A 24,284-nucleotide genomic window follows, 5' to 3' on the forward strand; every position below is an offset into this window, starting at 1 on the left:
ACACGCACGCACACACACACGCACGCACGCACGCACGCACACAAACACACACACACACACACACACACACACACACACACACACACACACACACACACACACACAACTTTGGATTAGAATATGTATAAAGTTGTAATTAAGTAGTTAGCATAGATTTTCATGATTTTCTTTAACATTTAAATAGTTGTAAATGTGTCATCCTACGGGACAGCAGGGCTGCTATAAGACTCGAAACTCAAAGTTCGTATCGTACCGTCCCTCTCGCTCTCGTATTAAATACTATAAGTGTCAAAGGGACCGCACGACACGAACTTCGAGTTTAGTGTTTCGTAGTAGCCCTGCAGGCCTAGCCTAGTGTAGGTGACACGGGTAACCCCTATCTGCAAAAACAAGTACGGTGTAACTGTTCCTGTGCAAAACTTAATTTTATGTAATCTGTAATGTCACTGTTTCCAATAAAATTTTATTTTATAATTTTATAATTTTATTTTATTTATTAGTCGGACCGGAAGACGTCCATGTGATGAACAAAGGCCTCCCCCTTAGAGCGCCACAATGAACGACAAACTAGCCACTTGCATCCACCGGAACTACTATTGTCGCTCTGTAACTCAAGCGGCAGCGTCTGCAATCCCGCCCTGTGATTGGCGGCCCGCCGTGCTGCAGCGCTGACACCGTCTGCTAATTGGCTGGTCCACGACACATTGGCCAACAGCACGCGTCGCTGCAACTGAACCTTGATGTGGAAGTGTGGACCCTTTCAGATAGGTAATTCGTATTTCAATCAACCACAATACAATGGCTCGTTATCCAATAAAAGATGAAGTAATTTTTGGAATTCCTGCGTTTTTTTATTTTTATTTTTTATTTAATTCAAATGCCGGGTCTAAAATCGAACAAAGCCGCGAGTAAAGTCAAGTAAAAAATTAAAGTATTTAAAGTAAAATAAAATCAAGCCGTGGTGGCCTAGAGTTTTGACCTATCGCCTCTCAAGCAGAGGCTCGTGGGTTCGAACCTCGGCTCGCACCTCTGAGTTTTTCGAAATTCATGTGCGTAATTACATTTTGAAATTTACCACGAGCTTTGCGGTGAAGGAAAACATCGTGAGGAAACCTGCCTTGCGAAGTTCCCAATCCGCACTGGGCCCGCGTGGGAACTATGGCCCAAGCCCTCTTGATCTGAGAGGAGGCCTGTGCCCAGCAGTGGGACGTATATAGGCTGGGATGATGAAAGTAAAATAAATAAAGCTTAGATTGTACAACTAATTACAGCATAAAACGAGCTATTTTACTCAAGACGTTGATATATCTATAATTTTTTCACTTAGATTGCGAGGAAATTAAATGGTAACAGTGGAAACAATTGTTCACTTTCCAGTAAGTACCTTTTATTTTTCATGTATTATTATATAATTATTATTTTTTAGTTTTATTGATTTACTAGCTGTTGCCCGGGTGAATATTCGGGCGTTAGTACCGCCGTCATTGTTCTCAACACTTTTTTTATCAGATTTCTTAAGCAAAAAGGTACAACAAACATCAACATCCGCACATATTGTGAACACATGTTGACACATGTTGATATTTATTGTACCTATTTCTTGAAATCTGATAAAAAAGTGTTGAGAACAATGACGGCGGTACAAACGCCCGAATATTCACCGCCCGCGGCTTCGCCCCTGTTGTAAATTTTCTAAGTTTTGACCATAAAAACCTTCCCCTGACAATAACGAACACAACAAAATAAGAATAAGCGAAATCGGTCGCCGTTCCCGAGTTTTGCGTGTAGCAACACATTTTACGACTAATTTTTATTTATATACCTACTTACTTAAAAATTATTAAAAAAATACGTAGAAACTTTTGTTTGTGGCTGTTGAAACCTGATTACCTTGGTATTAGACGAAGATTTTACTTTATGCACTAGAGCATAAAAAGTAATTTTTAACCCCCGACGCAAAAAGAGGGGTGTTATAAGTTTGACCGCTATGTGTGTCTGTCTGTCTGTGACACCGTAGCTTTTAAACGGGTGGACCTATTTGAATGTTTTTTTTCTAGCGATGTATGGTTCTTAGACATGTTTTGTGCAAAATCAATTCAGCCGTTTTTGAGATATTGAACTTTGAAGTGACAAGGTCAGAGGTTTTCCAACTTTATGTTGGTTAGGTTATATATGTCGCCTAGATTAGATCCAGCATAAACACGAACTTACGAGCATGAGAAGTGAAAGAGTATTTTTATGAATGAATTTTATGATAATTTTTTAAAGTCAATTTCACGCAATTTTGTTGAGATACGAGATTTATTCAAACTAATATAATGACTATTGTGTTAATAAAATTAATACTCCACTTGTACTCGTACCTAGGTTACGTAATTAAAATTCCACATATTGCTTTAATTAGGTACCTTATTTTCTTTCCTATAGAAATTAATGAAGAATAATCGCGGGCAATGACCCGAACAAAGTGCAATAGTACGAGATCTAGGTGCAAATTTCAGTACGTCATCGATTACCAAATAGGGACAAGTACCTACACAGACCCTAAGCCATCTCAAATTTACGTAAAAGTCTGCCCGAGTTTCATTTACCGGGCTGATAAGTATTTACATCTGGATTTTTATTAGTCAAAATTACGATATATATATTTTTTTATTCGACTGGATGGCAAACGAGCTAGTGGGTCTCCTGATGGTAAGAGATCACCACCGCCCATAAACATCTGCAACACCAGGGGTATTGCAGATGCGTTGCCAACCTAGAGGTCTAAGATGGGATACCTCAAGTTCCAGTAATTTCACTGGCCGTCTTACTCTCCACGCCGAAACACAACAGTGCAAGCACTGCTGCTTCACGGAAGGATTAGCGAGCAAGATGGTGGTAGCAATCCGGGCGGTCCTTGCACAAGGTCAGGTGGTAACCTGTAAAATATGTATAGATGTAGTATATGTATAGATAGAATCCGAACGAGAACGGTACCAGCAGTTGACCACTACTCAATAAAACAATTGCCACTTCTAGCCTGGCTGGAAGAGCTCGGCAGATGTCTTTGGACAAATAGCTTAGACATCCCTGGGGGACTACTACGAAATTCGAAAATTGAAGTTCGTATCATACCCTCACTCTCACTCGTATTAAATAATATACGCGTCAGCCGGGACGGCATTATACGAAGTTCGAATGTACTTTGTAGTAAAGGGCCGAATCCGTATCCATGTAACGCGCACGCCTTTGCGATCACTAATTATAGATATATTAATTTTAGAAAATACTTACTTAATTGATAAAATATTGTTTGTTTTTTGCGCTTTCACGCTTGCAGTTACTCAACCACCTAGACTTGTACTCGATGACGTAGATAAACTTGCAATCAGATGCTGTACTAGGCCTAGCTGGTGGTACTAACTAATAATAAACTGACTTGTTACATACAATGTTGCGCTAATATGAAACGCAGTAGTAATTTTATACTCAATTTGACATTTCAAATCCGCTGGTCCCGCCCATTCTGGACAGGATCCTTCGTTGCATTCCTCAAGTATAAGCAGTTATACTTATTATAACAGTACAATAATCTATCTTATATGATTCTATCCGTTAGTCCTCAGTTTATACTGTACTTAGCTGTTGCCCGCGACCTCCGGGTAATTTTCCGGGATAAAAGTATCCAATAGGTATGTTAATCCAGGTTATAAACTATTTTTTTGACAAATCAATTTTAAGAATAAGAATAAAAATAATTTATTTGCTATTCGCAAAAACGTTTTTATAGTACACAATTACATGACAAAATAGTAATAAAATGTAAAAGGTATCTAAACTTTCGTAATTATAATACCAATTGTTACCCTCATTTGTTTTAAAAAATTGTGTAAAATTAGCTCATCCCGGGAGAACTTAGCACTAAGTACTGCCATTGTCAAGAGTTAGGAGGCTTTAGAAGAGAAAAAATAATTTGGAGAATCGATCCCAAGAATAGTCTTTTCAGGAACTTAGAGCATATAAGAACATTCGTCAGTTATTGTTCCTTTATATTATACAGTCATAGACTCTTAGTACGTTTTGAAACCAAAGCATTAAGCAGACAAGGGCATATCAAATTATACTTACTTGGCATGATAATAAGGGTCAAAATAGTATACACCTCTAACTTATATCTAGTTTCATATCAATACCAAACCTTTTTAATAACCAGCGTCGTAAGAAATTTATTGAATCAGGCATTACTTTGCGGAGGTCCATATCAATGAACTAAAAGAATTTCTTGCTCACCCGTGACCTTACGATAGCTAAGCTTATGCAAAATATGCGTGTTCACGCAGCTCCTCCACCTCCACACTGTAAGAACACACACAAATCACACAAACCCATCTATCACCACCACCACACTACACTGACGCGCCCCGAACTCAACGAGAGCTCTCATCTTCAGAGTGACACAACAGTACACATGAGCTATATTAGAATAATTTGTGAATATTTTGCATTACCTGAAATTAATTATGGCAATTATGCGTTACGGGGCAATGAATGTCTGTGTTTTGAGACAGTTTTGTCTTTCGGAAGCTATTGACCTCCCTTTTTTCCGAACAAAACGGGACTACGCAACACTGTGGTTGCTCGATATTTTTATGGTACGATTTTAAGGTGTATTAAATATGGTTTTAATCTAAACTTTGTTTTCACGCCCGTAATAACAGACTTTCAAAGCCACACTTAAAAACCTCACGCAACAGTGGCGCCATCTAGAAAGACAAAAACGTTTTTTACTCCGACTGTACCTACTATAATGATAATATAATTATAATAAAATATCCGCCACCCACAGCCTCACTTTCGATCTGACTTAACAGACTTTGGTAGATCGTAACTCTATTATTATTCAGTGTGAATTAGGCACTGCGAGTTTTATGATATTGTAGGTATATCATATATGCTATGCCAATGTAAAGAACGTAACACTCAAGCATGCATTTTTTTTTCAAATAATTATCAGATACCTAATACTCAGCCATTTCCTTACTTTAGTACTTATAAAAGTCTATCAAGTGAATCTGGAATTATGAAATTACTAGCCGTTTTGCACGGGAACTATGCAAATTTCGGGGATTAAAACATCCTATGATTCCTATAGGACTTGACTTTTACCGCCCTCTGTCTATCAATCTTATAAACAAAGTTTATTATCTTGATCATTCTGGCGGTAGATGTCGCTAGTCGTTACGCGCTTCTGTCAGTACTCACTGAGCTTGAACAACTTATTATAGATGTTTAGATAAGACTTGACCATTTCCACAATTAAGTCAAAACTACTATTTCGTTAGGTAATCCCTACATGAAAAATTTATTTGTTAGTAAATCTAATCTAATCTACTCATGGATAATTTGTAAAACTTCTCTAAAAAATTTACGAAAAAAGAAATTGAACGATGTGACATGTTAGATTAGACGCGATGAAAAACGCCTATGACTTCAATGTTTGTTTTGTTTCGTTGGCTTAACTTTTGAACTTTATTTTATTCATTTCATAAGTACCTTTTTGTGTCTATCAAGCAACATTAGTCTAATAGAATACGTAATTATCGAAACAACAAAAATTACGGTAAAATAGCATATAAAGTTGCATAATTTGTTTGAGCTTGAAGATAAGACGAAAATAAAATACCCCACTGCGAAATGATAAAGAGAAATACCTAAACATATTGTTGATCAAATCTTTAAAATGTTATCAGTGGCGTGTAACAATCACAGCGTAATTAGAATTGCTGATAAGAGTTTCTTAATGTATTCAGACAGTCAGTCGTAGTATTGTAACGTCGATTCTTTACAGGCATGACGAATTTGGTGACTAAAAACTTCGTTTTGCTGGCGAGGTTAGCGAAAAATGTGAGCAATGGGTCGAAAAGACTATCCTCGCATTTTATTTACCATCCCGATGTTGATAAACCGGTGGAAGGTAAGTTAATTCCATGTAATGTACAATTAAAGGTTAGGTGCTTATTTAGTTGACTAATAAAATGATTCCAAAATATGCCATGGTAATACTGGCCGTTAATTAAAATAAAAACAGGGTTTGCTGGTAAATTTAAGTGGCCAGTCTTAAAAGTTCTAAAAAAGCATCTAAGCTCCACATCTGGGTTTTAATTAATTTTATATTATATATTTTTAAACCTGGGTAACCTGGGTTACAATTACTTAAGATAGGACCTTTATGCATGTGCAGAACTCATGTGAAACTTAGGTGATTTTTCTAATTTGGAATCTATACTACAGTATTCTAGTCTGTCCCTTCCCCAAGATCAAAATTTCAAAAACCGAACACTTTGGAACAGTCTCCTCATGTGTGTTATGCTCTACTTCAACATTGGCAAAATACATAAAAAGGCTAGAGTGAAAGCTCCTTAAAAAATCTTGAGTCTGTGTAAACAGCTCTAAGTAACTGTTTAAACATTTTTTTTGTCTCGGTTATTAATTTTCCTATTGTCAAAGAACAATATAATTTTTAAATTACATTCAATTAATGTTTATTTGGGCAAGAAACGGTGCAATCTAAAAAAAAACTTAAGAAAATAAAGTAACTTAAAAAGAATGAGTAACTGAATTACTACTAAATTATTATTTTTTTATTTAAAGGTGAAACTGCCAAAATGAACATGATGCAGGCAATCAACAATGCGATGGACATCACACTGAAGAATGACCCATCGGCGGTCGTGTTCGGAGAAGATGTTGCCTTTGGAGGAGTCTTCCGTTGTGCACTTGGCTTACAGGTAAAACATTCTTTGGTATTTGAAATACAATTAAGTTTTTATGATTTTCTTCTTCTAAGTTGTTAGATTCTTACGTTTAATGATTGGAGGATTGATAAAAAATCATTATACAATACAATACAACACAAAGACTCTTCAACATAACATAACTACATATTACACATAACATACATAACTACACACACTACACTACTTATTAGTATACATAACTTTCTAAATTTATTTATTTTCTCGTTTTTTTGTAATCTATTTAATCTATAGCGCCCAAACAGATGGACCACAAGTGTTATCAAGATTGTTGGTCCCTCATACGCGGGAACTAAAAAAAGTACGGAAGTGGCGTCTCATCTGTTTTAATAAAAAAATATTTAAAAATTTAAGATTCATTGGACGGACAGGCCTTTGCATCCAGAGACGTGGTTTCAGTGCAAGGGAGAGCGTAATATCTGTCTGTAGTGTATATCTGAGGCTCCCCATGAGGCTGACTGACATGACATTTGGTGTGCTTAAGCCTCGTAAAAATATCAGATAAAAAAACACAAATTCTGCTGATTAAAAAAAAAACTAAAAATTAGCCTTAAATTTGACACGGATCCGTTCTTAAGCATACTATGATGGGTTAAGTTTCAATTGGTCCATCAAATTTTTGAGATACTGAACTTCGAAATGTCAATTTTCGGATAAGTATTTTTGATTTCTCAGTTGGTAGTCTTTAATTCTTCTCCTTTAGAAGCAATTTTGTTGGAAAATCTCAATAATGTGTTTTCTGTACTGCTTTTTAACCCACTTCAAAAAAGGAGGAGGTTCTATGTTCTAATGTTTGTATTTTTATTTCTTTTTATGTATGTTCGCCGATTACTCAGTCAATTGTGGACCGATTTTCAAAATTATTTTTTTAATCGAAAGGGTATTTTTCTGAGGTGGTCCCATTGTCACCAAGTCAAGATCTGATGATGGTATCCTAGGGAAATCGAGGCAAATCTCAAATTTTATAGGCACACCTATGGCGATTTTGGCATTTTTAGCATTAAGATGAGCATTTACATTCAGAAAGTATCATTTGGTAACCTAGACCTGATGAAGAAGACCATTGATGACCAATGGAACTCATCAAAGCTAAGTAATGCTCGCTCGTCTATAAACGATCATGATTAATATACCTAGATAAGCGACTAAGAAGAAGCTTTAAGTTAATGATTCTTTCGAACTGACCTGATGCTGAAGCCAGAAGGTAGGCAACGGAATTTCTGTTATAAAACAAAGCAACTAAGTCATGTTTGGGCTTAATGGAATCGTTGTGAGATGTACTTTGGCTACGAATCACTAAAAAGTGAGAAATAAAGACAATTTTTATCAAAAAAGTAAGTCAATATCAAAAAAGTTTTTTTGTAGTCGGTTTTACTTTTTTGCTATTTTTTTTTACTAAAAACTGTCTACAAAAATGAAAAGGTTGGAATGCTCAAATAATGACCGAGACACTATCTATATTTCAAAGCTGACATTCACGATTGCAGGAGAAATACGGCAAGGAGCGCGTGTTCAACACGCCGCTGTGCGAGCAAGGGATCGCCGGGTTCGGCATCGGGATGGCCACCGCCGGCGCCACCGCCATCGCCGAGATACAGTTCGCCGACTATATCTTTCCAGCATTTGACCAGGTGAAGAAAATTAATAAGTAAAATAAATCCCACTAATATAATAAAACTAGTCTGTTGATTTCCGGGAAAAAACTATCCTATGTACTTCCTCAGGACTCAAACTATCTGTGTACCGAATTTCGTCTAAATCGGTTCAGTCGTTTTGACGTGATGAAGTACAAACAAACAGACTTACAAACTTTCACATTTAGGGTCTGTTTCACCATCCATTGATTAGTGTTAACTGACGGTTAAATGTGACGCCGTCTCTATTTGTTTTGTTTGAACAGACGGAGACGGCATCACATTTAACCGTCAGTTAACACTAATCAATGGATGGTGAAACAGCCCCTTATAATATTACTAGGAAGTAGGATGCGAAAGTTTGTAAATCTGTTAATTGTTTTGATACCTTTTCACCTCTAAATAGTATAGTATAGTATAGTTTTAGTGCTAGTTCTAGTCTTAGTTTTAGGTGGTACTTTTGGAGCCAAAATAAACCTTTCTTTCTTTCTTTCTAAATCTGTCGTGTCTATGACTGGCGGTTTGCTTCTCATCAGGTGCCCACATGCTCGTTTCCCTTATATAAAAAACCGGGCACGAATGTTTTTTTGTATAATTTGAATTTTACAGCGCATTTGTTTTTATTGCAATTCTGTAAATTTTTGGTGATAAATAAATAAATAATTTATTGATTTGATAAGGCTTGCTGCGGATGTACTTACACGTCATTCAGTTTAATCACGTTCTTCCACCAGCTAGTGAATGAGGCAGCGAAGTGCCGCTACCGTTCGGGCGGGCAGTTCGACGCGGGCGGGCTGACCGTGCGCACGCCGTGCTCCGCCGTCGGCCACGGGGGGCTCTACCACTCGCAGAGCCCTGAGGCGTTCTTCGCACACGCCGCGGGACTCAAGGTACTCTCCATCTATACTATGATGATGTCCTCCATGTGTCCAAAGGCGAACCTTTAGCCAAACTTAGTCTTAAAGGTCCTTGAAAGGTATTGAATAAGGAATATCGTCACTATTTTGAAAAAATCTCATAAATCAGCTCGTCGTCAGCTAAATTTACCCTTCGAAGTAATGTTTATAAAATTCAGTCAGAAAAATTATCAATATTTTCATATGCATAGATCATAAATTTTCTTAGGGTCGTCCAGGATGTTAAAAAAAAACAGACTTAAATTTAAGGCTGGTCTGATTCGCCGTCTAATACTACATTTTTTATATCATTTTCAGGTCTAACAGGCCAATTTTGATAACTTTTATCCCCCTTCCAGGTGGTGGTGCCCCGCGGCCCCATCACGGCCAAGGGTCTCCTTCTGGCCTGCATCAGGGAGCGCGATCCCTGCATCTTTCTGGAGCCCAAGATCCTGTACCGTTCCGCTGCTGAGGACGTGCCCACTGAGGATTACACGCTGCCTTTGGGAAAAGCTCAGCTGCTGAGGGAAGGTATGCTAAATTATAGCTTTCTAGCACTAACAGTTTGAAAGTAAGCCGCGGATGGACGGACATGGAGAATCCTTATTCCTTGTATTACAGGACCCTCAAAACAAAAAAAGAAAGTAAACATATTTTATAGGTATTAATAAAAAAATACGCCAGGCCACGTCAACTACCAATACAAATCCATTCATAGTAAAGTATAATTCGATTTTTTATCATCATCATCATCATCATGTCAGCCGAAAGACGTCCACTGCTGGACATAGGCCTCCCCCAAGGCTCTCCACTCAGACCGGTCTTGTGCTTTCCGCATCCACCGCGATCCCGCGATCTTAACCAGGTCGCCGCTCCATCTTGTTGGAGGCCTACCGACAGCTCGTCTCCCGGTCCGCGGACGCCATTCGAGAACCTCGAAACCGAAACCCCGATTCGATTTTTTATAGTCGAATGAAAACAGATATTGTATTTCTGCGCCCTTTCATTGTCCCAGATTTTCCCAGGCTTTTAAAAGCGGAAACTGTATCTTCGCTTTATCTCCAGGTGATGCTGCGACGCTAATCGGCTGGGGCACACAGATCCACGTGCTCTTGGAGGTGGCGCAAATGGCGAACGATAATCTCAACATGAACTGTGACGTCATCGACTTGCAGTCCATACTGCCGTGGGACGAGGAGACAGTGTGCAATGTTAGTATAATCTGAAGTTATAGTCAAAATACCATAAACGGGACTTATCACGCTATTTTTACACAAGTAATATTTACCTCGACGTTTCGGCAACGTTACAGTTGCCGTGGTCACCAGTAGACTGAAGTGTGGGGTCAAGTCTGTTTTCGAAACCCGTTCTTGATCACTTTTATTAGTGTGGGTGACTAATAAAAGTGCAAAATATCACTAATTTCTGTGCTATACTTTTCGTATAATATGAGGACAACGAAACAAAAAATTCAACCGCCCAAATCTTGAAAAGCCTACAGCTATCTCGATATAAATTACGGACGTCGTTGCGGAAGGCATGGGGGGGACGGCTGCGAGCGCTTATGTCACGAGCGATAAAGACAGCAATATCCCAAAGGAATACCTAACGCGGCCGCGCGGCCGGCAGGGAAACTTCTCTTAATGGGTAAAAATCTGACGACCAGGTAGCCTAGTGGTTGGAGCACCTGACTGCGAGGCTTGAGGATCCGGGTTTGATCCCCAGTGAGGGCAGATATTTGTTTGTTTGTTTTCCAATCTTTGGTGTTTAATATGTATTTCAGTATCTATATACCTATTTAAGTAACTTTATCCGTTACCTAGTACCCATAAGCTTTACTTAATTTGGGACTAGGTCAATTGGTGTCAATAAAGTGTCCCATGATATTTATTTATTAATTAATTTGAAAAATTTTGTAGGGTATTTTCCATTGACCGTAGACCTATGAAATTTGGACTGGATATTATAAATACCTGCAGATTTGTACGGAACCCTCGGTGCGCAAGTCCGACTCGTACTTGGCCGATTTTTATATTTACCTTTTAATGTATTTTAATGTTTTTTCGCTCTTAAGCGATAAGTCCGCCTATTGCTTACCTTGTAATTTTTTCTCTGTGTATCTGTTTTCTGTATTACTATGTCTGGTGTACAATAAAGAGTCTTTGTATTGTATTGTATTGTATTTTTGTCACTATTAATATGAGGTTTATCTATCCACAGTCCGTCAAAAAGACTGGGCGGTGTCTGATAGCACATGAGGCGCCTTTAACTTCAGGCTTCGGTGCTGAACTAGCTGCCACCATTCAGGTAATTATATTGTTATACTATACTTGTAATAAACACATACACCCTTTACCCTTGGGTTCGTTCTTGTAAATCATTAGATCTCACAATAAAATTGAAATTCCGAATTTTTTAAATTCCACGGTAATTGGCAAAAATTGCATTGGAGTGGGAATATTTATTTATTAAACTAGCTTTTGCCCGCGGCTTCACCCGCGTGGAATTCGGTTATCGCGCGCTGTTCCCTGTATGCAGTGGCAAAAGTATGCATGTAAGTATGGGATTAATAATTATTCATCATCATCATCATCATATCAGCCATAGGACGTCCATTGTTGGACATAGGCCTCCCCCATACACCTCCAGTTGCCTAGGTTGGAAGCGGCTTGCATCCACCGTGAACCCGCGACTTTAACCAGGGCATACGTCCGTCTCGTTGGTGGACGTAATACGCTGCGCCTGACCCCCCCCCCCCTTCCCAAAATTTCAGGCTGCGACCGCGCCTGGTTTGTCTGTTTGTCCGTCTTTCACGTCGAAACGGAGCGACGGATAGACGTGATTTTTGGCAGAGATAGTTTATGGGCCAGAGCTACTTTTTATTCTGGTAAAATCAGTTCCTGAGGGAACAGCGCGCGATAACAGAATTCTACAAGAGCTAGAGTATTTAATAAGGTAATATCTTTTGTCGTTTCCAGAGCGAGTGTTTCCTGCACCTGGAGGCGCCAGTGGCCCGCGTGGCGGGTTGGGACGCGCCCTTCCCTCATGTCTTCGAGCCTTTCTACCTCCCGGACAAATGGCGCTGCTACTCCGCCCTACAGCAGCTTAGAGATTACTGACCAGACTTAACCTCTAGTAGAGATGCAACGGATATCCGCCCAGTATTCGGTATCCGGCCACAATTTCCCTATTCGGCCGAATACCGAATAGTTGCGTAGATAGTCAACCAGTGATCATGGAACCTTATCCATTGGGAATAATTTAAATTCTCTGTAACATAAGGAACCAAAGACAATTTTTAACAGACTTCAAAAAAAGGCGGAGGTTCTTTCAGTTCAGTCTTGTTAGAATCAATTGACATTCCATTGTTTTTTTACTACTTACAAAATGTTTTGAATTGTTAATTTTATTGAAATGAAGTGAGATATTGTTATTACTTTAAGATTTTTATAAAGGTTGTTTTACTCTACGAAGTTTATTTTTTTAACAACTGCCATATAATTTATATTACGATCGTAAATCGCAGAACTAAAAAAATATTTATCTACATGCATATCATAACTTCCCAATTATATGTTCAGAAACGACTATCAAATGGCCTTTATTAAGAAACCTGGTATCTGCGGGTGCATCTTAATGTTCACATTAAAGTACAGTGCATCTTAATGTTTACATTAAAGTATCGGTAATACTTTTTTTAACAATGCATATCTGTACATATTGTAGAAAACTTATGACATGCATGTAGATAATAATTATTATTTAAAGTCCGTCAAAGTCAAAATACAGCCCATATCTGAAAATAATATAGTAGACTTATGATATGCATGTAGATAGTTATGTATGCGGCTTCGGCTCGTTTCATAAAACCACACTCGTACTTTAATGCCTCTCATTATGCACCAGCCACATAAATAACTATTTTTACTGTCATTGAACACGAAATATTATGTTTTGATTTTGAAAACCAATGGGTAGAACTGCCTCTTGTGCCAGAGGAGAGAAGGGTCCGAATAGTTAAAACATATTACAAATATTTGGTCTAATATGATTCAAAACTAATCCAGTAGTTAGGTGCTTGGTCGAAAGGGGTAAATGTTTTTAAAGATTTTTTAATTATGGTTGCTAAATGATTCCATACATTGATCGATAATTATTATTTAAAGTATACAGCGCGTGTTACTAAATCAATAATTCTGATGAAAAACCTTCCCAAACACTTGAGAGAGAGAGAAACCGCAAATGATCGGTTCATGCAACAGCAAAACAAAAATCTTACTTAAATTATTTATTAAAAAATAAAAATCAATCCATAAAATAACGCTAGAAATTAAAACAGCAGTTAGTGTACTAAAATAAACATGTCAAACCTTTGAATTAATGAAATATATAAATTGTAGCGTCGCATGAATGACGAAGTCTTAAAGTACCCTATCGGACTTACTACTACTTACACCTACTTTTCATAACAATTTGTTCCAAAACAGTAAATTCAGTAACAAAACACAAGTATGTCTTGTGCGGCTTATATCAATATATCGAAATACGCTTGTGATGGCGAATATTTACAACGTCTGAGCGGAAATCTTATTTATTACCTAGGCTATTTAAATAAACATGAAGCGACAGGAAAGCTTTAATTAAGGCCAGTGTTCCGATCAGCACCTCTAGATATATCAGATCAGATCATTGGACTGAGCCCATCAGTGTTTGTCACAAACAAAGCATAATATGTATTATGTAGATAGATACCTTTGTAATGAATGTGTGAAAGGAATGAACGCTTGCGTTCAGAGACAAACGCTCATGTGCTTAGGCCTTGTACATTTTTTGCCGGATCGGCTATGACAACACAAACATAAATGCCCAATTGACTGATATGTCGTCTATTTAATTGACGAATACTTCCAATATATCCGTATTTATTCTATTAGCCCTAAAATTACGAGTAGCGATAAAAAATTCGGTAGTAAATAATATTTTTAAAAAAGCTCTAAAATTGGAAAAAACCTCGCAGGTATACGTATTAGTATTTAAATCGGACATCCGAATTTCCAATCGCTAATGAAAATAAATCATAAAATTATAATTAGCATTTTGATTCCTTTATCAACTTTGCAATGTAATTATTAGAAAACATAGTTCATAACATTCATTACATTAATATAAGAACCAACATGCAGTAGAATAATTAACCAATCAAAAATGTCCTGTTAACTATAGAAAGCTTAATATTATGCGTCTCCTTACAAACAAAATTAAAGAGAAGAATTGATTCTCCAAAACCATAAATGAATGAATAAATTACTACAAGTTATTCTTTATATCAACGAGAGAATCAATCCTTTCAACAACTTAGGCTAGTAGCATAAAAATACGATTTGTAAGTCACATTTACTAACCATGAGTACGACTAATAAAACAACATTTAATCAATATTAGTCACACTGCTTAACCAAAGGTGTTAAGTCGCAATAAATAAAACTGCAAGCAACTCAACCTTCCAGGGCACCATGCAGTTATGATGACCGACAGGGACAGCATTATACAAGAGATGAGTCAATCAGAATACGAAAAAGACTATAATTGCAATATACATTCAACCTGTGTGTGTAAATCAATTGATAATTTAAGCTAAAACATGCATTGGAGTTCTAAGGTTTTTGATGTCTCATTCCATATAATAGCGTCCTTCTTTAGTCCAAGAAATTTTCATACTAAACAAACCATATTTTTGATACAGTATGGAGGCTCTTATAATGCCTCATGAAATACAGTGCTTCAATTCACCAAAGCTTTTATGTAGTTCATAATTAAATGACATTATTCATCCCAGGTGCGTCGCGGACGCGACATTTTGAGATAGGGCCCAACAGTAGGCGAGTTAGGGAACCGTTGCATGTAGCGTTCCAAGCGTAGGTACTTGACAGTGATGAGACGACCCTCGTACCACCAGCCGTGAAGCGAGCGGTACACCACTCCGGCGTCGCTGGCACTCGCGCACTTGACGTACACGCAGCATGAAGCACGATCAACGTCAACATGCAAAACGTTGCAGCGCTCTCCGCATTTCTCCAAAATAGCGTCTTGCACCACGGTCCTTAAATTCTGGTTGGTATCGTTCTTGTCAAACATGTGGCGAATCTTAAGACAAGGGGTTGGTGATACGGGGACATTGTTGACAGAGCCCTCCTGTGTCTCAAAAGCCTGTCCCTGCCAGGCAGCACTACGCTTCGGACTGTTTTGGGTAGAGCACCACCTCCATACGCGGCAGTCCTCTCCATCTACAGACTGCACTTCCATGCGGACTCTGCTCTCGTTTCTTTGAATGAATTTGACAGCAGCATCCCAAACAGAGGCCATTTTTTCCCTGTTCTGAGGAGAAATCAGTGTGTCCCGTACATGATCCACAGATATGTACGGTTCCCCACTGTCCTCAGTCTCTTGAGATATAATATCAATGATCTGTTCTACCATGGAGTAAATTTCATCACTCTGCCTTTTGCGATAAGCTAGGTAGTACTTGTAGGCTCGCTGGGAACCCACTGCTATTAATGCAAGTACACTAATCACTATCAAGGATGAACCAGTGGAGTATAAAGTATTAACTAATAGGCAGGAGAGAGGTGTGGAGGGGTCTGTGATGGTCAGGGCAACACTGCCTTTGCTGCGCTGCTGCACAACCACTTCAGTTGATGTTATGGGAGTAAACTCGGCATCTTTTGTGTACAGGTTCTTGAGCTGCACCACACTAAGCCCCCAGCGAGGGTTGCTCACAAGCAGTACTTCAAGATTGTTGAGGTCCATTCGGCACTGACTAATGTCAGAAGTTTCAGCCCTGGTGCTGGCAATGTCAAGTATTTCTCTCTCTGTTAAGTACGGAAGCACTCCAGGTTTGCCACATTGGTATGCAGCCACCCTGCTTGTTAGTTCAGGATGTATAACTTTCATCAAATCTTTAGCATAACTAATCTGTTCCCTAGGCACGCAGTTAATTCCTGGCCTATTGCCTGGTATATTTAATTGGCAAATAGGCAGGACACTGTTCTGATCATCAACTACAGATGTAATATCATTTTTTTTCACTATATACATAAAGAATAAACAAAAAAAAAAAAGTGCCACTAAAGCCACCAGGGCGAGGGACACAAGGTTGTTCTTCAAGAATTTCTTGTCATTAGCAGACTTGTAGTCTACAATGTCAGGTCGTGAAACACCAGATATGTAAGAGCGACGTGGAGTAGTGGGCTGCTGCCGTTGTTAATGTCTCTATCCACAAAGGTGGGCTTGGCAGGTTCAGCTTTTAAGGCAGATAATCGTTTTGTGAAATTGCTTAAATAGGGAGATTCAACCTCATCTATGGTAGAAGTGGAGGGTTGGTATGTGGTTGTTGTGTAATTAGAAGTGTAGTTGCTGGTAGAGGGGCGGTCTGCAAGATTGGATGTCAAGCCGAGTCGGGACCGGATAGAGTTTAGGTGGTCCGAAGAGAGTGATGATGAGTAGCTCGATGGTGACAAAGAAGGGCGAGAGAACAGGGACAATTTAGGAGGACTAGTTGCTGCATCTACAGATGGCAGTGTGCTCGATATGTAGTCGCTAGAGCGGGAATGACTGCGTAATGGAGTTGCAGTTTTCCTATCAGTGTCAACATCACTGTCAGAGCCGGTTTCATAGTCATCAGCATCCTTGGCGTACGTACGGGTCACACGGCGCGTCGTCACCGTCTCCACCTCCTCGTGAGTGCGAACGGGCGAACCGACAGTCTCCTCATCGGACTCGGAACCTTTGTCGCCGTCACGTTTGACCGGCGAGTCCTTCTTAGGTGTGGCGCGTCGCGCCTTGCTGCTGGCGGGCGGCAGCATGGCGCCGCCGGTGGTAGCGCGGCGGCCGACACGCTTCTCGCGACCATTGTTCGTCGTGTCCAAGTCAGACTCTTCCCCGCTCGAGTACCGCGCGAGCGTCCGTCTGCTCTCTGCCTTGTTGTCAACTCCCGTCCGAGGCTTGGACTTGTTGTCCAGCACTAGCTTTAGCTTTTTCACCAATAATTTCCTCGTCGACGCCGTTATCGGCATCACAGGGAACCCATGCTCCGCGAGTTTCGTCCGGAGCTCCGCGTCTGACATTGAGTCCACTTGATCGGCCATTGTGAAATCTGCAAGAACAATGCAGGTTATGTACACAATCACTGAGCGAAATACGGATAAATTGAGTATATAGAATGTTTTTCACCTTGTGTGCGATGTATATGAATAGAAAATTACGTCAATTTATGTAAAAATTCACCGGCGCGTCATATCGTATGCACTCGAAAGAACGTCGTTATAATCAGTGTTGCCAATTGTGACAGCAGATTTGGATATTTGTTAATTTTTTTTTTTTTGGAGATTGTGGCTTGGTAACGAGACCTTTAAGCCAAGTCTTTATTTTAGAAGTCTTTTTTTTTTTTGAAGAATCCTCCCGCCGCCTCACTGACCTATTGAAAAACACAAATTGCTTCGTTCCTCTCTACAAATATATCAAAAATACAATTGGAAAAATATAGTGAAATAAGTGAATTCAAGTTAGCATGGGTAATCTCAACTCCGCGAAGTGATCTGACTCACTAGATCCAGCTCCGGTGTCGGTACCGAATCCGCTTATTGAATCCGACTCCTTTATTGACTCCGGTTCTTTCGAGCGATTATTAATTTATCTATGGCCGATCCGCCCCGGCTCGGTTCGGTCGGTCGGTGTCGGTACGGTAATGCGGTGCCCCACCCGCTGACTGAAGTACAGATTCGTGAGAGAGAGAAAGATTCGTTCGTTAGTCCAAGTCCGAGTACCGAACCGAACCGACCAACCAAACATAGATAATAAGATCCAAGTCCAAGATCCGATCCGCAAGGCTACTACGAACCGAACCGAACCGAACCGACCAACCAAACATAGATAATAAGATCCAAGTCCAAGATCCGATCCGCAGGGCTACTATGAAACTCCAAAATCGAAGTTCGTGTCGTGCGGTCCCTCTGACACTTATACTATTTAATACGAGAGCGAGAGGACGGTACGATACGAACTTCGAGTTTCGTAGTAGCCCTGCCGATCCGATCCGAGCCGAGCGAGAGCGAAAGCAGGCGGACGGAGCGAGTCAGTGTGAGTGAGCGTGACGGCGATCACGAGCGAGGCGAGCCGCTCGATCCAGTCGGAGTTAGGAACTCCGGAGTCAATAAGATTTGAAAGGAGTCATTAAGGGATTCGGATCCGCTTGAGGATCTGACTCTTTTGAATCTTCAGATCCGGATTTACCCACCTCTAATTCAAGTGGATATTTGTTAACCCTCGCACAGCCCACAGGTTACACAAAGATAGGATCTTCATCTTCTCATTGTTGTGATACTTTGTTTTTTAATGAAAAATGATTATAATTCATAATAACCATAATAGATTGTGTTGATTTGTTTAAACTTTTGCAAATTATAATAAATGTTTAAAAAAACTACTATGTTGTTAAACATATTGTTCCTTAGTTAGTTTAGTAGCTTATGTTGGTTGTGCTGGTTTTGCCTCTACAGCAGTAGGGCTACTATGAAACTCGAAACTCGAAGTTCGTGTCATGCGGTCCCTCTTATACTATTTACTATGAGAGCGAGAGGGACGGCACGGTACGATACGAAATTCGAAGTTCGTATCGTACCGTCCCGCCGACGCTTATTTATTATTTATACGAGAGTGAGAGTGACGGTCTTTGAATATTTATCTAGATAAATACTCAAAGGTGACGGTACGATACGAACATCGATTTTCGAATGTCGTAATAGCCCTTCTGGCCCTAAACCTAATACTACGAAATTCAAAATTTGAAGTTCGTTTCTTGCCGTCCCGCTGACGCTAATATTATTTAAATACGAGAGCGAGAGAGATGGTACGATAGGGTACGATACTGTACTTGAGACAACGCGGTGCTTATTGAGACGATTGATACCTGACAAATAAGCATTATTCTGTAAAAAAAATAACAAAACCCATTAAAATTTACACCCGAAGTTTGTTATTTACTAAAAAAAAAAAAACATTTTTTCATTTGTACCTGCGAGTGTGCCCCCTCTAACCGTGTGACCGTGATATTTTATATCTGTGAAATTTATGTGTTGCCAACATAGGTAGTATCTATTCCTCCATTGCGTCCTTTATTGTTTCTAATGATATTAAATATAATTATGCCACCTCCCTTCATATAGATCCTGATCCTATATTTCCCTATCCAATTCAAAATTCCGTAATATTTTTTATTAAATTCCGCTTCGTTTCCTCACTTTGTAATTGGCACAATCGTCTGTTCTAACCGAACTTGTATATTGCCATTAAAAAAAAAAAAAAAAAAAAAAAAAAAACATAGGTAGCCAATCCTCATTTTTTTTCAATCAGCCGCCAATGCCGCCATTCCTTCCATGTTGCCAAGGCCAAGATACATTGGTCCTATCCTATTGTCCTATCATTTTAACAAGACACTACTGTTTTTTTTGTAAAAATGTAACCTAACACAAAAAAACAACAAAATCCATTTAAATATATTTATTCAGTATTCAAAATTACTTTATAAGAGACTGTTTACAAAAAATAAGATCCGCACGGGGTCTCGTGCAGATGAAACATCTTCCAAAACATTAATGTTTATGTTAGTATATTTTCCTCACAGCACATTTAGAGTCGAAGTAATTAAAATATTGTAAGTATGTACGAAAAATAACAATATAAGAAAATAAATATGAAAGGTTTTTTTATACTTAAATTAAATTTCTTACAGATCGTCTATTAGTATGTATAATAGAATAGGTTTGATATCTCCTTTCATTAACGAATTTAAAAGGCATCACACGAACTTCGAAAAAGTTTTTTATCAACATGACTGCACTTACGAGTATAATATCCGAATGGTTTATGCTACTAAATGGTGCCCTTTTTAATTGATTTTAGAGTTACATATGAGTAGGTACTGATACAATTTCTACGCGCCAATATATAATACTACGCGCAAATTAGGGCCGCCACATACACTTGGAATTCCAAACGCAGTAAATCCACACAAATCTATGGACCTACTACATACAAACAGTAGTTTCCGTCCGAAGTTTTCTCCGATTCGGAATTCCGCATGGTGGCCTGTGCGTACAGAATCGAAATTCCGAAACGGAATTCCGAGTGTATGTGGCGGCTCTTAACACTCAGGACACTCAGTTCACCACAGGACTTTAAGACCTGTACAGAGTCTGCATTCCGCAGCAACTTATATTTTTCACATTTCGTCTGTGCCGGCGCTAAAAATCTAATTCCAGTGAACTAAAATAATTTCCTTGCTCACCCGCGACCTTACGATAGCTAAGCTTATGCAAAATATGCGTGTTCATGCAGTTCCTCCACCTCCACACTGTAAGAACACACACAAATCACACAAACCCATCTATCACCACCACCACACTACACTGACGCGTTTCGAACTCAAACAGAGCTCATCTTCAGAGTGTGGGTACTTGGGGAGTTACAGTGACAAGTTAAAACGGTGGTTGTGGTTCGTTAGTCTAACAACTGGTAGCATGGTGTACGGTTGTGTCACTCTGAAGATGAGCTCTGTTTGAGTTCGAAACGCGTCAGTGTAGTGTGGTGGTGGTGATAGATGGGTTTGTGTGATTTGTGTGTGTTCTTACAGTGTGGAGGTGGAGGAACTGCATGAACACGCATATTTTGCATAAGCTTAGCTATCGTAAGGTCGCGGGTGAGCAAGGAAATTATTTTAGTTCATTGATATGGACCTCCGCAAAGTAACGCCTGATTCAATAAATCTAATTCCAGATTTGAAAGGATTCAACATGATTAGAAATAATACAATAATCTGAGTCCATGATATCGTATGATTCTTAATTATAACACCAATTTTATTGGCCTAATTTTACATTGTAGTATAAAATAGAAACATTAGAACAAACATAGTCAGCTCCTATATAGTAAGAAACATAAGTATCGGATTCAAAAACCTTAAACCCTGATTATGGTGATAAGATCAACGATTTTATTTCAAAAGTCTGGTGTCTGAGGGTATAGTTATAGGAAGTGAGAAAGGTTTTTCCATGTCAGTCTTCATGGCATTGACATAAGATTGATTTTTACTTGGCCTGTGTAACAACTTTTTTCACTACGTCTATAGATAGCCAGATGATGCTGCTCACAGAGTACTTTATACATATACTGATGCTGCTGTCCGCGCCTGTCTGCGCTGTATAAGAGCGTTTTCAGATTATCCGATCCGATATCGGTATCGGACGCTGATACCGATATCGGGGCAAGTAAAATGTATGAAATAATGTACCTGTCTGTCAGATTAGCCGATCCGATATCGGATCATATTTCATACATTTTACTTGCATCTATGAATTGTAATCATTCAAATTGATTCAGAGGTTTCGTAGGGTCACTATAGTCACTAATAAAAAAACATAATTATTAAAATACTAGCCTTAACCCGCGACTTCGCCCGCATTAGAAATAATTTAATGGCGTCTTAACTGAACTGTTGTATTAGGATCTGATTGATTTAATCACCATATTAACAAAAAATACCGATCAGTCAGTTAATTTGTAACAATAAAAATACGGCAGTGTTACTAAGGGCCGACTTAGAGCTGGTATACATTTCGTTTTTTAAAAAAGCGCGCTTTGGAAACGTGCGTTTCAGGAATCAAAACATCCCGAATAGCTGTCACACAAAAGGCGCGGATCCAGGATATGGAAAAGCAATCTTTGCTTATTTTGCCTCCTTAAACTTCCAGAAAAAAGTGATACCTAAATAAGCAGAATTTGTCATAAGTCAGAAGGGGGACGACATCTACGCCTCTGCTGCGTCTGTTACGTCGGCACCACTCGACCGGGGCAATGTTAGTCGGACTTCACTCGACATGTCTGGCGACAATACATGGGTCGATCAAAGTCCGGCAACGTTGCCCCACTTCGACCAATAATGATATTGACATGTGTGTCAGGGACTGTGAATCCCTAGCTTTATACAAGCGTTTACAAAGCGCGTTTTTCAAACACCCAGTGTGGACCAGTTCTTAATAAATGCTATTCCCGTACAAAACCAACCACGCCATACTTGTGGTTATACCTATAACTAACATCTAACCATCACACGACAGAGCACTCCGTGTTTTTAGAGACCTACGTGGACGACATGTTTCCAATTTTTTTATTTTATTCGACTGGATGGCAAACGAGCATGTGGGTCTCCTGATGGTAAGAGATCACCACCGCCCATAAACATCAGCAACACCAGGGGTATTGCAGATGCGTTGCCAACCTAGAGGCCTAAGATCGGATACCTCATGTGCCAGTAATTGCACCGGCTGTCTTACTCTCCACGCCGAAACACAACAGTGCAAGCACTACTGCTTCACGGCAGGATTAGCGATCCAGATGGTGGTAGCAATCCAGGCGGACCATGCACAAGGTCCTACCACCAATACCCTCAACATTCAATACTTTTCTTCGTCCAATATTCATTTGTTTTGTGTTCATACTTTTAATTTTTTATCAAACCAATATTATCGAGCGTTGACCGTGCGGTTGCACCCCATTACTATCTCACAAATTATTTTCCACAACGGAAGGTCAAGTCGCAAGAACTTTGATTGAACTAGAAGTACCAATGTACTGTCTTTAGTTTTCATGAAATATTAACCCTGAGCATTTTTCCTTTTAATATTGGCTCAAAGAGGAAAAAACGCCTTCAATCTGAGGAATATTAACCCACCGGCCACCTAACATAAGTGATGGAAACAGTCAGCCGCTGTAGCTAATTTATTGAATCGCCATCTGTCATTTTTACTGTATATAATTGAGTACAATTTACAAACACGCATCTTAAAATGTCACCCGTAATATCTACACCCCTTAACCATTATTTCACTGAAATTTATTAATCAACATTCCGACATCGCTTCTGATTGGTTAATTAACGTTGCGGCTCAACCAAACAGCAAACCCTGGGGGCTACTACGAAATTCGAAAATCGAAGTTCGTCTCGTACCGTCCCTCTCATTCTCGTATTAAATAATGGAAGCGTCAGCGGGACGGCAATATTCGAATTTTGCACTTCGTAGTATAGAGCCAAATCGAGCACTTTAAAATAAAAAAATTACAATAAATTAAAAAATATATATTATTATAAAAGTAGCTTATGTCTAGGACGGTGGGTGCCATCCGCCGAAGCCTATCTCCAACTGTTTCGCGACGGCCAAGCAAAGCCGGTCCTGATAGGGCCCCGCTATCACCTGAAAAAGAAGTTTAAATGTAAAACATGGTTATCTAAAATTCAGTTCTGATCGTGAACGAATAAAACAGAAACTTATACTCTTTTGCAAAATAAATCGACAGTGGAAAGGAAATACTACGAAAGTGCAAAAATGCTAATCATCCAAAAAGTACGTCACACATTAAGGGGAAGGGGGGGGGGTCAGGCGGTTTGTGACAGGAACAAAATAATTGCAAATTTCAAGGTGCGGCCACATGGAGTCGCTCGACGCTCGTATCCCAACGTCAAATCTGGTCAAGTGACATATAGCGACTAATCTGAAAACGTTGAGTTTTATCGCTGGAAAAAAGAACCTCTTAAATTTTGGAGAAAACAATAAGTATTTTTTTTGTTTTCATTCACTTCAATTTCTTTTATTTCTACCACTGCCACGACTGCTACTAAGGGCGGTTAAGAAATCGGCTTCTAAGATCAAAATCATTCCTGCAAGCAGCCGTTTTGAGAATGCTGTTCGACACGGCGACTAGACGCTGCTTTTTTTGAGTCGCGGGAAATTCACGTGACCAGATTTATCGCCGAAAACCAGCGTCGTGCGACTGCATGTGGCCGCACCTTCATTGCAATCATAATTGGTGTGACGTTCTTACAGATGGCCCCCTAGCGTCCGCTGGGA

The 24,284-nt window shown here is 39.3% G+C and overlaps 3 protein-coding genes across 5 annotated transcripts in view; 1 reads left to right on the forward strand and 2 right to left on the reverse strand.

Annotated features, from left to right (window-relative positions):
• The first annotated feature begins 5,451 nt into the window (after positions 1-5,451).
• Positions 5,452-12,794, forward strand: BckdhB (Branched chain keto acid dehydrogenase E1 subunit beta). 2 transcript variants are annotated; one of them, XM_074087253.1, is made up of 9 exons: positions 5,452-5,602; positions 5,831-5,956; positions 6,634-6,770; positions 8,285-8,428; positions 9,166-9,321; positions 9,687-9,858; positions 10,393-10,538; positions 11,548-11,634; positions 12,306-12,794. In XM_074087253.1, exons 2-9 carry the CDS (start codon positions 5,833-5,835, stop codon positions 12,444-12,446), a joined length of 1,107 nt encoding a protein of 368 aa, XP_073943354.1. In that variant the 5' UTR covers positions 5,452-5,602; positions 5,831-5,832; the 3' UTR covers positions 12,447-12,794. The 2 variants fall into 2 exon arrangements, with proteins under 2 accessions (XP_073943354.1, XP_073943355.1); XM_074087254.1 differs by lacking the exon at positions 5,452-5,602 and adding an exon at positions 5,667-5,752.
• Positions 12,795-13,600: 806 nt separating this feature from the next.
• Positions 13,601-17,673, reverse strand: LOC141427641 (inner nuclear membrane protein Man1-like). Its single transcript, XM_074087256.1, is given in 3 exon segments — positions 13,601-16,575; positions 16,578-17,479; positions 17,557-17,673. Coding segments are annotated over 2 exon segments (2,319 nt in total). The 5' UTR covers positions 17,472-17,479; positions 17,557-17,673; the 3' UTR covers positions 13,601-15,150.
• A 2,193-nt stretch (positions 17,674-19,866) lies between these two features.
• LOC141427642 (fatty-acid amide hydrolase 2-A-like) overlaps positions 19,867-24,284 on the reverse strand; it is a 33,950-nt gene continuing 29,532 nt past the window's right edge. For both annotated transcript variants that reach the window (XM_074087258.1, XM_074087257.1), the window contains exon 11: positions 19,867-23,630. In XM_074087258.1, coding sequence (XP_073943359.1) covers positions 23,541-23,630 — 90 coding nt within the window. In that variant the 3' untranslated portion in view covers positions 19,867-23,540. The remainder of the gene's footprint in view (positions 23,631-24,284) is intronic.

This window comes from Choristoneura fumiferana, chromosome 4, assembly GCF_025370935.1.
Source record: "Choristoneura fumiferana chromosome 4, NRCan_CFum_1, whole genome shotgun sequence".
NCBI lineage: Eukaryota > Metazoa > Arthropoda > Insecta > Lepidoptera > Tortricidae > Choristoneura > Choristoneura fumiferana.